The 15,692-nt window shown below is 35.9% G+C and overlaps 1 protein-coding gene across 1 annotated transcript in view; it reads left to right on the forward strand.

Moving 5' to 3' along the window:
• Nucleotides 1-699: 699 nt before the first annotated feature.
• The window catches only part of LOC141482226 (probable cytochrome P450 4d14), a gene marked incomplete at its 3' end in the record, with an annotated part of 35,445 nt that continues 20,452 nt past the window's right edge, over nucleotides 700-15,692 (forward strand). The window contains 3 exon segments of the mRNA XM_074175222.1: nucleotides 700-885; nucleotides 10,650-10,847; nucleotides 12,921-13,106. Of these exon segments, the coding sequence (XP_074031323.1) occupies nucleotides 10,664-10,847; nucleotides 12,921-13,106 (370 nt within the window).

Raw genomic sequence — 15,692 nt, forward strand, 5'->3', positions numbered from 1 at the left:
ATCAAATTTATTTTGTAAAAAGACAATAACCAACAAAAAATAAATCCCACACTTACTACATTTATTCCTGTCATTCAAGGGTTAGAATGTGCCACCTACTCTTCTAACTATTTTTATTAAAAGGAGTCAATTCAATAATGCAAATAAGGCAAATTCTAATTACATGTGTAAGTTTAGAACGCTATTTTTCGGAAACTGCTCATCAAAAAACAAAATGTCAGGGTATCAGTGGAAGCAGAATTGAACGCCAGTCAAAGTGATGTGCCACTAGACACCCCTTCCCCTTTAAGATTCTAAGGGTAACATCTACCCCTTCTTGGGGGTAGAAACCACGAGGGCTAGAAATATTCCTTGAAAGTGTCCCTCTCGAGTATAAAATTGACCTGTTTTTTTGATTCCTCATATTATTTGGGGGTGGGAAGATTTCAAATTGACACCCTGTTTATATAATATATATATATATATATATATATATATATATATATATATATATATATATATTATATATATATAACTCCTACCTGTTTGTAATAATCCGAAAAGAAACATTTAGAAATATTCATTATTTTGAAAGATGCAGTGAAAGATCTACACGTGTACGCAGTGGAAGATCTATACGTGTATATACTGAAAATTCCTACAGCCGGACCTGTAAGATGATTGTTCATCGAGATTATGAAACATTATTTCCAAATTAAAATAGTCAGTTTGTGAGTGATCGGTGAACATGAGCTTTGTTTCTGGGGACAATATTCGCTGTTATTGTAGCCGTCCTGGGCTATAGATGGTACAACCTTCTGTCCATTAAACAAAAATTGAACTGGGTGACGCACATTCCAGGATGGCCTCTTGTAGGAAACGCACTGGAGTTTGGAGGAACCGAAGGTACATCTTTCGATAATTTTATAAAGTACACCTCACGATTTGATCTTCACTAACTTTATCTGAAAAATATATCACGACATGATTCGCTAACACAGTAGCTTCTTCAATATATAGTCCTCCAGTAAAATAAATAGTAAATATAATGGTCATTCCAAAAGATCATAGATCGAAACATACGTGAATTCGTGTAAAAATTTATTTACTATCAACTAATTCAGTTGAACGAATATATAGCAGAGAGGGTCGAATAGAAGGGTAGCTGCTTCAATGTATCTAGAAATTTGAAGCCTACATCATAACATCTAATAGAGCTAGACCCCTAATGGCTCGGAATTTCAGTGAAGCAGTGTGATGTTGATTCTCTTAAAGCAATCCTTTTCTGGATGTCTTTATCGCCATTATTCGTTTCTTCATTTAGATAGAACGAAATTCGTAAGAAAATATACTGTCTGCTCCGATCTAATTATGCTTTTTTGGAGTTATCCGTTAACCAGCTGTCGCACCCCTATGAACGACAACCCTCAGAAGTCGAATTCGTGCGAGCTAAGACTAACGAGGTCTTACCTTTTAACGTGTGATTCCTAACACGGCTTGGACGATAGCAAGTGAAAATCGATCGTTCAGCCTGGGGCTTGAACCAGCGACCAAGACGGCGATCGATTTTCGTTTATTTATATTATTTGTAAATAAAATCAATTTGAGGCGAGATAATTATTTGAGTTGTTTGAACAATATGTTTGATAGACAAGATACACAGAGAATTCAGCGGAATGTTGAATTTGCAGTATGCAGAAATATGAATGAAAAACTAAATTGAAAAAATGTGACCGGACCGGGATTCGAACCCGGCTCCCCTGTTCTCTAGACAGTCGCATAACCTAAAAGAGAGAGGTTCACTTCAGCGTCCGTCTATGATGTCTGCCGGAACACATGAAGAGTTCTTCTTGCGTTGCGAATTCGATATTATTGATAATAATAATAATAATAGAGGAACTGCAGCAAATTTGAAATACTGATTTGTTTTTTGGGAATAAGTAGAGAAGAAAATTTAGCCCAATAAAAAACACATCAAATGGTTGGAAAATTATTAAACTTTAATAACAGAAAGAATAAAACAAAACGGAAATTAAGAACATTATCAAAATTTAATCAGCCTAAAAAACTCCAAAAGCTTCATTTGACTTATGGTGCAGATAATTTGGAATATATTATTCCAAGTTATGATCACATTTTTTCATTTGACTGCTTACACTTTTCCTTACTATCTAATAAATTTCTTATTTTTGTTAGTTTTATATTTTTCAGTTCTCTTGGTAATAATTTTTATGACAAAATAGCTTACACTAATATTATTACCAAGTAATAATCAGTCACAATAATCACAGATGGAATATCCCAAATTATATTCACTTTCGATATTCCAAATTAACACCTAACCTAAACATCCTAACCTAAAAATTTCATATCACATTTTTAATTTCAGAAATATTAACAAAATGAAAGTAAAACCATCAATTAAAATGGTCACTTATTAGTTTAATTAATTACAATAAAGTTTTATGTATCATAGTAAATGATTATCAATGATCGCTTTCTTATCGAAAAAATTTTGAAATTTGACGTTTCGCTTCTACGAACTGGCAGCCGGAAATCAAGATGGCGGTCGGTTTTTAGAGCTCATCAGCTCCGTATGGCGTGTGACGATACGTTTACAAGAAGAAAACACAGATGGTACTTATAATAATTAGGTATCCACGGTATTCCAACTCACCTGCAGTATTCCAAATTTGCTGCAGATCCTCTAATGAAGGTATTTTATTAATTTACAGTTATATTCATACATGCGAACTGAAAAAGAAGTAAATGGGCGAGATTCAGTATGGCAATCGGCACCCGAAGGTACAGACTGACATCTGTTCTTCCACCTAACCCAAAACAGACTATTAAATGGCAAATCAGAACAAACACAAAAAAAACAGTGATTACTTTCGAATGCACCTACGTTACAGGGAATATAAACATTGCCATCGCTAAATTACTAAATAAGTCACAGTTCAAATTGAAGATAAAGATTATCAAAGAAACATACATAATTGTTTTTTAAACATTGTGAATGGTATATTAATAATTCTCAGATCGAACTAATTAATAATTCCCAGATCGCACTGAAGATGAAGAGTGGGAAAAAGTATAACTTACTATCTATCGAGAAATTTGATGATATGCGTCCGGAAAGTCGATAACGAGAGTTCTTTCAACTCTAGTGGTATTTTATTCATACATTTGGTGATGTGATGGGTGAATGAACGTCTGTAAAATTATGTGTGAAACATTGGGGGAGAAAGCAAACTTTTTCGTCTAATGTTAATATTATGTACGTCTGAGCGAAATTTTATCTTATTGTACAAATAGGGGGGTTTCGGTATTTTAAGACTTTGTAAAAGAAGCAGGCAGAGTGAAGGAACTTTCGATCACTCATATCAAGCCATTTGTTTATTTTCAATGTGTATGAAATCCTATCGTATTTATAGATTAACCTCAAGCAACTATTTTGGAGCTTTTGGATTCGTTTGATATCAATGGAGTTATACAAGGAGCGTGAATAACATCGCAGTAATTTAACCTGGATAACACTATAGAGTCACATAGTAAACTTTTATTTCTTTTATTAAGTAACTGTCTATTTTGATAAATCAGTTTGAGATTACAGAATGCTTTTTGTATACTTGTACTGATATGATAAGAAAATCTCATATCCTCGTCAATCCACAAACCCAGATTCTTAACTTTATTATAAAGTGTTAAAGGCCCACCTCCAATCTGAATGCTAGCAAAGTGGTTTGCAGTAAATTCTTTGCAACAGTTTAGTTTTATTTCGAATTCAGTTTTAGGGAATGATTATTAGAAAATTGCTCGAGATTATATAGATCAAAATTGAAAGCACTAATAGCCTGAGATTTTCTTCACGTTTGAATGACAAATATAATTGTGTATCATCAGCATAATAGTGCTGCGTGAATGAAGAAGGACTTAGGAAAATTGCAAGTATATAGACTGAAGAGTAGGGTACCCAATACTGATCCTTGTGGTACTCCTTTACCAATTTTTAAAAATTTCCAAACTTTTCCACCATATAGTATTGCCTGGTTCTATCGCTTAAATATCAGGATAGAAGTTTGGTAGCTTTTCTGCTGACTTATCTTTGTTTTTTTTATAAGGACAAAACACAAACAGTACAGGAAAATCTTTAAGGCGCTCTTAGAGCGGTGTCTGTGCATATTGGATTTGAATCTCTGGAAATGAATCCATTTGGAAAAACGTTCTCAGGAAGTTTTTTTTCACATAAACGCCATTCTTACCCAATTATTATAACTTCTAAGCACCGTGACCAGGTCACCGTACCTGGACTTTTACTTTTGGGGAAAGTTGAAAGATCTCATTTGCAAATTTCCGACCAATTCTAAATACGAAGTGAAAGCGGAAGTGATGCAAAGTTTCGTTTATCTCACTCTTATTGAACTAATCGGCAAAAAAACGTTCAGAAAAGGTGTCGCCTGTGCGTAGGAGAAGCTGGTAGAAATTTCGAACACCTTCTCCGAAGAAATATGTTTCATTGTTTGCTCTTTATCATTTTTATTATTGTTGAATTTCATTTATTAGTAGTGAATATACTATTAATTGTTGTCAGTTTTATTGAAACTACGTGTTGTAATTACTGCTGTGGAAAGCTTTCTCAACATTTGATAGCTACTACTGAACAATTTATCTCAGTTTTATCGCCGCGTCATCCAAATCCTACTTGATCAAAGTGTGCGTTTCAAAGTCTACATGAAACAACGTAAAAGCTTTGTATTTCAAAGGTGACTCTAGCAAACATCTAGTGTGCTACATTTTTGGAAGGATAATTTTAAGGTCTACTAAAATATGCAGGAATATACAGAGTATAAAAATGTAGGCTGGCGCCATAGTCCAGTCATTTAAAGTTTTATCTGCGGAAAAATTCCTATCGAGCTGAATTTTGGTATACACCTTCATTGTGGCGTTTCAATGAAGATGTGAAAAATTGATATTGATATTGTGCCGGCTAAAAAAGTTATAAGAGTCAAAATGTCACGAACATCAGTTTTTCGGAATATCTCGTGACCAATGGCTCGGAGGTCAATGAAGGTCATTATAAAAATTATTTCTCATACGATTATCTACAAAAATGTCTCTTGCGTTTTTCTGTAAAGTCAACCGTTTTCAGACTAGAGCGCTGAGAAAGCGACTACATTATGATAATGCACTCGTTTCCGCATCACCTTTGAGGTGGAATGTAAGGGGTGTTTTTTCACATGGATTCCCCCGTGGCATGGTTTCATTTGTACATTGAAAAATAGGGGAAAAAATTTGTATATAATTTTCTTTTATATTAATTCGTTGTCGATATCCTCATTAAAAGTTGCTGACGAAACATCGAGTGGACTTATTGCTGTATTTAAATCAACATCTTCATCACTTTCTTCACTAGTGGACTCTGCGTTTTAAGCATGACTGACCACGACAATGTCCACAAGCTTTAGAATATCTCAATCCATTTTTTTTACATCCACATTTACCGCCACAACCTTCTGTACAATTACAAAAGATTGTATTTAGTAGATTATCGGGTGCTGGTGGCAATAAAGTCTTTATTGGTTGTAATATATTATTTTTCAACTCCCAACCCCACTGTTCTGGATCAATTTCATTTCCTGGCCAGGTTTGTATTTGATAATAGACTCGTTAAATATGCTGTTGAGCTGCTGAATAAGTGGGTGTGATGATTCAAATTTCACAGCTGTGCTTTGTCTTGTTAGTTTAGCAAAGCTGCAGTATTTGTAATTGTCAATTGAATTTTCTGATTTTGGAGCACCGTACATTGCTAGTAAAAATGTATTCCAGCATTGACAAGGCATCTCGAGCGCAATTTTCTTGTTGGAATATTTCTGCAGAATTGTGTAAATCATTTGCATTATATATAGTAGATTCTACTAAGTTTCGAAACCTCTATAATATAAGTATATTTGTCACAAAACGCCCGAGTAGAAGTTAGAAGTTTTGAGAAAACTCAAATACATTGATAAAAAGCAATAGAGTTGACTCCTATGTAAGGGTATACAATACCCTATGTGAGTGCATTCTAGTCGCTTTCTCAACGCTCTAGTCAGAAAACGGTTGGCTTTACAAAAAAATACAAGGAACATTTTTTGTAGATAATCGTATGAGGAATAATTTTTATACTGGCTTTTATTGACCTCCGAGCTATAGGTCGCGAGATATTCACGAAAAACTGATTTTTGTGACATTTTGACTTATAACTTTTTTAGCCGGCACGATATCAATGTCAATTTTTCACATCTTCATTAAAACGTCATAATGAAGGTGTATACCAAAATTCCGCTCGGTAGGAATTTTTCCGCAGATTGAGGTTTAAAATACCTAAAATGACTGGATTATCAATGTTTTGGTTGGTTTCCGTGTTTTGCAGCAGTCATCTTCAGTGACGTGATCGGAGTACTCTTCTTGACATGTCAACTGAAACTGAAGCTCCCATTTCTGCCGTATCATTAATAGTGCTGATTTTTTGCGCACTGTCTGTAATGGCGGGTTCGCGAGTACTTCACGCACAATTTGGTTGACTTGGCTTCGTTTGGCGCTTTTCAAAGCTGTGTGCCAGATCTTTGGTAGATATGTTCTCTCTTCCTTTCTGTTGAAGTTCTTTTGGTGTTTGTGTATTTCTATGGCTTCTAAATGCATTTTTGTTGAAAAATGATTCGAAGTTGCTAGCCTCTTGGTATATTCGAACAGAATCTTGTATTCCCCGTCGAACAGTGCGTGTTCAGAGACTGCAGACTTCTCGGTTTGTCCCAATCGGCAACTCCGCTTGTGCTCGACTAGGCGGGTACCAATGCTTCTTTTTGTCTGACTTTACCACAGTTACATGGAATCCTGTATAAACTTCCGCCAATGTGAGTGGATCTCTGCTGTCTTTTGCTGATCTCAAATACTCTGATATTTTTTTAGTTGGTTTGAAGATGGTGTTAATTTTCTCCTTCTAGAATTTTCCCCATTCGGTTGGTGACAACTTCTATGTATGGCAGATAGACAGTGCTTTGGGGTTGATCTTCACTGGTGTTTCTCTTCTTTTCCTTTGGACGTGTAGCGCGGATCAATTAGTCTCACATCGTTTTTCTTAAAAACCATGGAGAGGCTATGTGAGCGGTACATAAAAGTACATAAGAGTACTAATTCACAAGCCACTTCATCCAAATCAGCATGCATATACTACAGGAAGGTCTACTGATTCGGCCCTTCACCATGTGGTTGGCAGAATCGAGAGATCATTGAACAACAAAGAATCCACCCCGGGTATATTCATAGATATCGAGGGAGCGTTTGATGAAACAACCTTTCCAACAATTACCCAGCAACTACACTCCAGGAATGTACCTCTGGTAGTAGGAGCATGGATACTTAAGATGCTCTCTAGTAGAGCAATAAGTATAAATGTAGAAGACATCACAGTGAAAGGACTGGTCATGAAGAGATGTCCACAGGGAGGGGTCTTATCACCCCTTCTCTGGAACATAGTTCTGGAATAATCACCTCAACAAAAATGGATTCTACACAATTGCATACGCAGATGACATAGTTATCTTGCAGACTGGCAAATTTGTAAACACACTGTGCGATAGAGCGCAGGATGGGCTAAAATTAATAGAAATATGGTGTAAGGAACACTCACTGTCGATCAATTTCAAGAAGACTGTCCTTTTCACCAGAAGAAGGAGTTTAACGGGCTTAAAACCTCCCGAAATCTCCAAAAGCAAACTGAACTTCTCTGAAGAGGTAAAATACCTTGGTACTAACATGGAACTCTCATCTACAGAGTAAAGCAAAATGAGCATACGTGGCTTATGAGCAATGTCGGAGGACAGTGGGACGCGCATTGGGGTCTTTCACCCCGTGTGGTCACCTGGATCTACACTGCAATAATTAAACATATGTTAACGCCATTGCATTGGAACCGACAGTTCTACAAGCAACGGTCACCTAAAAATTGTATCAGATACAGCGAATGGCTTGTTTAAACATCACAGGAGCCATGAGAACAACACAAACCGCGGCAATGGAATTATTCACGGGTCTGACCCCTCTGGATCTGTACGTTAAGGAGGTTGCGTTAATGGCCATGGTACGATTGCGCACGGCTGGTGTAAATCTTGAAGTAGGAATGGGTCAATTGAGGCTGAGCCTATGGCGAAAAGCGCTTACTGCGCAACCTCTGCTGCAGGCAACTGAATTGCAATTGAACCCAGGTTTGTATTTAATAAACCCAACAAAATACAAATAAAACAGATATTAGAGCCAGATGCTACAAATGCAATACGCATATATACAGACGTCTCAAAAACCAAAGAAGGCTCCTTGAAGAGATGGGATGGAATCAAAGGATGTAATCTTGCCAGGATCACCTTGGGCGACCCTGGGAAGCTGGCGCCGAAGAAATATCTGGCAATGACCAGGAAAAATCTACGCTTAACAGTAGGATTCCTGACTGACCACTGTCAACTAAGGAAACACCTCCATAATATGGGGCTAGTGCAGGATGTGTGAACAGGAAGATGAGACTGTCAGGCATGTCCTGTGCGAGTGCTCGGAGTTATTGTCGATAAAAGAGTATGTGTTCGGCGAGTCTTGGCCTACACCTGCCGATATAAAGGAGATGTCTCCCAGTGACCTGTTCACTTTCCTGGAAAGGACAGGATGGACGATAACTCAGGAGGACAGCTCCTTGGAAGGATGTACAATGGGTCACATGTGGCCTAAGTGCTGTGGCCTTACACTCACCCTCGATGCTCTACAGATACAGATATGTCTTTGCTGTCGTAGCCGTTAACTTGTAACACAGTTGTTAGGTGTTTTATTTCGTCGTCGACGTAACTTTCTTCACATATTCTCGAAGCTCTGTTCACTGGGGTGTTGATGACGGTTCGTTTCTGTTTTGGATCATGGTTGGGTCCATTATGTAGGTGTGTTTTCTTCCTGTACATCTTATAGCCTAGTTGATTACCTTCCTTGATGACTAAAACATCAAGGAAAGGGATTTGGAGGTCTTTCTAATTCCATGGTGAACTTGATTTTCGGATGAAAGCTATTCAGATGATTCAAGATGTTCTGAAGTTATTCTTTTCCATGACTCCAAACAACGAACGTTCTTCGGTCGTTTTTCTGAGGTTTGAATGACTCTTTCTTCAAAATGTGGAAATTCGCCACTACTGGGCTAAGTGGACTGCCCATTGCGACTCCATCAACGTGTTCATAAAAGGTTTTATTCCATTGAAAATAAGTTGTCCTTATGGGAAGATAACCTCTTTGTAGCTTAGGGATTCTTCGAGTGGTATATTTGTGAATAAGGATGCAATATCTAAGCTAACTAGATTGTCGTTTGGCTCTGAGGTGATGCTTTTCAAATGTTTGATAAAATTTTTCTGCAGCATATCCGACAAATGTTTGTCAAAATTTGAGGTTGGTGATTCTATGGCACTTGATATGCTCTTTGTGAATTTTCGGTCATCCATAGAGCCTCGGTGGTAATGCTTCTGATCTGCAAAGTATTTTTTTATCTCTGGTAGTGATGAAGATTCTTTTATTGGTCTTTCTTATGGTCTTCTACGTTGAGTCTTTTTGTAATCTTCTGTACGTTTCTTGACTAACAAGGTTATTGAGTTTGTTTTTGTAGTCCGAAGTGTTCAAGACCACTGTTGCGTTACTTTTGTCAGCATGCAAAATGATGATATTTTCGTTAGAATTGAGCCTTCTCATGCCGGCCTTTTCACGCGTTGAAATGTTGCATTTCGGAGGTTTGGATTTCCTCAGAATTCTTCAAGAATCGCTTCATAATTCTTCTTCAATATCTGCAGGTAGATTTTCAATTCCGGCTTTTATGTTCGCGATGATTTCTTCTGTGGGTATTGTCGATGGTGTTACGCTGAAATTTCCCCCATTAGCTAGTAAACTCGTTTCATCACTGGTGAGTGGTCGATTGGATTTATTGATAACAACCAGCTCGGTGTCTAATTTTGGATATTTGGGCTATTTTTTCTGAATCTTGTTGAATTTCCTCTTCTGTCTCTAATTTGATGACTGTAAGGTTGATTCCATTGTTTTGTGGTTAATTTGTCAATATTGTCCTAGTCTTTCTCCTCTAGTTAGTTGCTAAGCTTCAGGTGATATTTCAAGAGTTCTTCATCATTTTTTGCTACTTCCTTTCGTGTCTGATTGATTCTCTCCAATAACAAGGCTGTCTCCATCCTGTTATATATTCACTGAGCTTGTGGTTTATTAATATTCCTCTTCAGGTGTACGAATTTTGGTGTGGTTCTTGTATCTCTGCAACATAAAAGGAATATTTGAGAACTTTAATGTTGAGTCTTTTTCTTTCGTGTTGCTTCTAGTCTTCTGACAAACTGGTATGTTTCCTCCCCGTAGAGTCGACTCCACTTTCAAATGAAAATCTCACATTGAAGTGTGTTTTTTGAATATAATATATTGTAATGGATTTTCATAAAGTATCGGTCAGTTCTATTATATTTTTGAAATATTTTTTTCTGATGTGTTGAAAAAAAAAAACAAGTTAATCGATCAACGATTCCAAGAAAATTCTGTGTACCATAAAATTGATGGTATTTTAGAAATAAAAACATAGCTGTTATCAAATTAACCTTTCTTTAATTTTTCAGTGTTGCTGAGTGACATGTCACGCCTCTTCAAAAAGCACGGAAAAATATTATTCATAGACTTCGTAGGAAAGGCGAATATTTTTACAGTAGATTACGATTTCATTGAATTCGTATTGGGAACGCATTACATTTTGGACAAGTCAAGAGATTACAGATTCATCAGAAATTGGTTGGGAACGGGATTGCTGACGAGTGATGGTGAGTGTTCTCAGGCCACTTCAGTTATTTTTTAAGGACAAAACACAAGAATATGAGATGAAGAAAATAACTTTTGTCTGATTTCTACGAAGTTTTTTATTTGTTAACGACCGGTTTCGGTTTGTTGAATTTTGAGAATGGTTTAACAAGCTGAAACCGGTCGTAACAAATAAAAAACTTACTAGAAATCAGACAATAGTTATTTACCTTATCCTATATTCTATACGAATTTCTACATTATAAACAGGTCATCAATCGAACAAGACAAAACACAAATACTGGAGGAAAGTTCTCAAGGCGCTCTAAGAGCGGTGCCTGTGCGAAAGTAGCGATTCACATTAGATTTGAATCACTGGAGAATAAATTCATTCCTGAGAAACGTTCTCAGGAAGTTTATTTCACATAAACAATTCTCCAAATGAAAACGTTCTCAAACAGTGAAGTTCAAGTTGTACTGAGTTAATCTTCAAAACGATGGGCAGCTACAGTCCGTCACGTATTCCTAATATGTACCACTCTTGGTGGAATCAAATGAAACAAGTCACTTGAACACCTCTCGTATCGTATCTATGGAAGAGAAACAAATCTTCAACCTTTCTTCTATGTTCTAGACTATCAAGATTGCAAGTGATGTTCGTATCTCCAATCAGGCGGATGGGTTCTTTCTGGATGGAATCCAGCAGCTTCAGAGTATGCTTAGGGGCGGAGCTCCATACATGTGAACAATACTCCAAAGAAGGTCGGATTTGAGCTCTTTGAAGCATCAGAAATTGCTCGGGTATATTTTTCTGGTTCGGACCAGTATTCCAAGTTTTTGAGAAGCAGCTTTTGCAATTCCAGCGACATGATTGTGCCAGGACATATTGGTATCCATTTTGACCCCCAACAAGTTTATTGTTGAAAATTATTATATCCGGTTCAGAGACATTTATTTGTTTGGAGACAACCGATGGATACATTGAATTGAATCTGGTTACTTTCACCCCAATTCGAAATCATCTCTAGATCCTCATATTGATGATCGCTCAAGATGCTGAAGCCTTCCAAATATTTCAGAATATGGTGGTTGACAGCTTCCTCCATGATTTTTGATATCACTGATAGCAGAGTGACTGGTCTATAGTTATTTGGCAGATTCTTCTTGCTCTGACAGGTTGAAAATACTGGTGCGAGTTTATTGCCGCACTATCCAAATCAAAACTGTGCAAAATACATCACTATTCAAGTTACACTTTATTTTGAGATTTTCACCGAACAGTGTACAAAACCGCAACAGGTGTTTCATTGTACAATAGCTTCCTCAGGAGTGTATGAATATCCCTGAGGAAGCTTTTGGATAGCTATGTGATATTTTATTTATCAATAGTATGATGGAAAATGATTCATCATCTTTTCGTTCATTTGTCAACAACAACAACAAAATTTCTGATGATTATACTAAGAAAATGATAAGAATGAATATTCAAAATGATATCCAAGGATATTCCAAATAAGAACAATATAATGAAATTCCTCAACTGGTAGGAACCTGAAAAATCATTAGAAAATACTCCATGTTATCGTTATTTTTATCTAGTGGGAGCTTCATATCTTTATAATGAATGATAACTTTGGTAAAACAACGATAAAAATAAAATAAATACAACAATAAAAATTAATTGGCGCTCCGGGCGACTTCATTGATTCCAGTGGCGCATTTGCTTTTTCAGCTGCAGGAAAACCCGGAAAAACCTGCAGCACCACATCATCTGAAGATCTTGATCTAACAATGTCCTCTCTCTCATAAAACAAAATGTAGGTAATGTTCTCTGTTTACAATTTGGAATATTTATTTATGACTTTATAAATATTGTTAATGTTCGTACTAACTGCCCCTTATCAATGAATTGCATCTTCCTTGTAAATACATGAATAATCATTCTTGAACAATCATTTTATGTTTGAAAGAAAATATGATGCGAATTGAAATTGTGATTCGTGAAATGAATTTTGATAAAAAGTATGTCGGATAAGAGATGTTTCAGATATTTTAGCAAATTTCCTACGTTAATGTAATCATAATTTCTATTTCAGGACCAAAATGGAAGGGACGTAGGCGTATAGCTACCCCAGCATTTCATTTCTCGATTTTGGAGCAATTCGTCGAGATCTTCGAGAAAAATGGAAATATTATGATCAACAAACTCAAGAAAGAAGTTGACAAAGATAGTATTGATATTTATCCCTTCATTACTCTATGTGCATTGGATATTATTTGTGGTAAGCAAATGCTGAAAATGATAAAGAAATAGCCACATAGCTATAAGAAAATTTATTTATTGATTTGATTCTTGAAACGTATCAAAAATCAATATGTATCTCAATATATAGGGTTTTTCATTAGGCGCTTCTTATATTTGAATTCAAATAGAACAAAGTGAGATATCATCAAAATTTTTAATTCATTTGAAAGACCTATTGTACCATTATGTGAAATATAACACGGTTCGACGTGGGTGCCTTCTTCACTCACTCGAATCGACCACCGTGTTGGTCGGTGATTCAAACCCCAGGCTGAACGACCGATTTTCACATGCTATCGTCTAACCCGTGTTAGGAATCACACGTTGAGAGGTAAGACCTCGTTAGTCCTTAGCTCGCACAAGTTTCGACTTCTGAGGGTTGTCGTTCGTAGGGGTGCGACAGCTGGTTACCGGAAAAACATACAGACTCACAGACATACAGACATTTCTAAGATGAAAATAGCGTCAACGACCAGTTTTTGCCGTTGAAATCCTGCTTGTATGAGTATCATGAATTCATCTTATATACACATGGTTCCTTTTAATAACTTGAAAACTGACTTCAATCAGCCATAACTACAAATCCTTTCAAGATTTGAATCACAACAGGAGTCCATGTCCCTGAATATTTTCTTCTAGGCTATTCGCGATTTGCTATACCACAGAACTGTGGTATCGTTTATAAAAATAGAGTAAGTTTTCCAGATATATCAGCATTTACAGAAGATTGGTCCAAAACTTGCGGTATACCGGTAGCGATTTTACAATCTCTGTACCAATACAGTCACGATGATGACTGAACTCGAGTAGTTTTTGTTTGCAAATAATTAGATACATATTCTAATCTATTACAGAAATTGACTATACTGGAATAGAAGTTGTAAAGTTTATTTTGTTATTACCGCACAAAATCTAACCCATTTCAGTATGTCATCATTATTTAAAAATCGCTCAAATCTAAAGAGTTCATTTGTAACCATATCAAGTAGTTATTGCGTATCGCCACGTGGCAAATAACAGCTTCTGCCGCCAAGACTTATCATGTAATGTTTTTATCTTAAAATTGTGATGGCAAATGCGCAAGTTAACCCAACAGAAAGACAAGTGACCTACTTTTATTAACAATGGAGGTCTGAAAAATATGGGGAAGGGATGACCAAAGTGTTATTGAAAGAATACAGATTAAAATTGAAGATTCTCGAAAACAAGATATACTTTTGTGTCTTAACGAAAATCCATTTCTTGTTCTAATAACGGCTGTTATGAAAAGAGCTTTCAAAGAAGGTCATGCAGATGAGATGATCTTCATTGACACTAGTGCTTCTTGTGACCAAAGCAGCACCTCTGTCACTTTTATTTTTAAAGTGACAAAAATTGGAGCATTACCAATAGCTGTTATACTTCATAAAAATAAATCAGAAAATGATTATTTATATTCTCTAAAAGTGGCAAAGCAAGACTTAGAAGCCACTTGTAATAAATTATTTGAGCCACAAATTATTATGACCGACGATGACTCTGCAGAAAGAAATGCACTTAAAGTAGTATTTCCAAAATCTCGTTTGCTACTTTGTATTTTTCATGTAACGCAAACCTTGTGGCGCTGGCTACAGGACTGTAATAACAAGATTCAGAAAGATGACCGAAAAACTTTAATGACGTTATTCCGCCACGTTTTGTTTGCTAAAACTATTTCAGATACAGAGAACTTTATCATAAGAAGAATTCGACTTTATTCATCTTTGTAAAGTACAGCAAAAGATACAATATTTACAGTAGTGATGAATAAATCACAATACCACTGAGGAGTATACCCCTGTATGTGGTTGAAATAAAAAATACATAGGTAAAAAATACATGTTATGTTTCAATTATTGAACGACCAAACATTAAACAAGTATAATAATGCCAAGGCACATTTAGAACATATTTGGAGTCGTCAAGAAGAATGGTGCCTACCTTTTCGCAGTGACGTTTTAAACAGGGGTAACAATACTAATAATTACTGTGAAGCTTTCAGAATTTTCATGGACATTATATTGCAACGATGTAAAGCATTTAACATTTGTGCTCTTATTGATTTCATCACCGGAATTTTCGAAAATTATCACAAAAATAGACTTCTAAAATTTGCAAATACAAGAGGACAAAATTTAACTCTATCTTATAACAGATTTTTTCGAAATATAAGAGATATTGAAGAAATAACACATATCATCCATTTAAATTACCGTGTTGAACACAAAAGTGACTATTTTGATGTAAATATTGAAACTGAGTATTGTAATTATTATTTTGGTCAAGGAGGACAGTATTGCAAGCATTTATGTGCGGTCGAACAAAAGTAAGGACTTTCTTCAAAAAATTCCTTGTTTTTGACTAAAAATGATTGGCAAGATTTTGCTAAAATTGCCTAAGTGGAACATATTTACCCGCTTTCTATGATGACATAATCTCCAACAAAAATTTTTATTCTGAGGAAAACATTGAAACGTGTGGCAAAGAAAATTGAATTACTGTTCAGTCACATTAATCTGAAACTGAAACAGCTCCTTTGATTTAC

The sequence above is a fragment of the Leptinotarsa decemlineata genome, unplaced genomic scaffold (assembly GCF_025532065.1).
Source record: "Leptinotarsa decemlineata unplaced genomic scaffold, Ldec_3_MD MMD2_tig00000882_RagTag_RagTag, whole genome shotgun sequence".
In the NCBI taxonomy this organism is placed as follows: domain Eukaryota; kingdom Metazoa; phylum Arthropoda; class Insecta; order Coleoptera; family Chrysomelidae; genus Leptinotarsa; species Leptinotarsa decemlineata.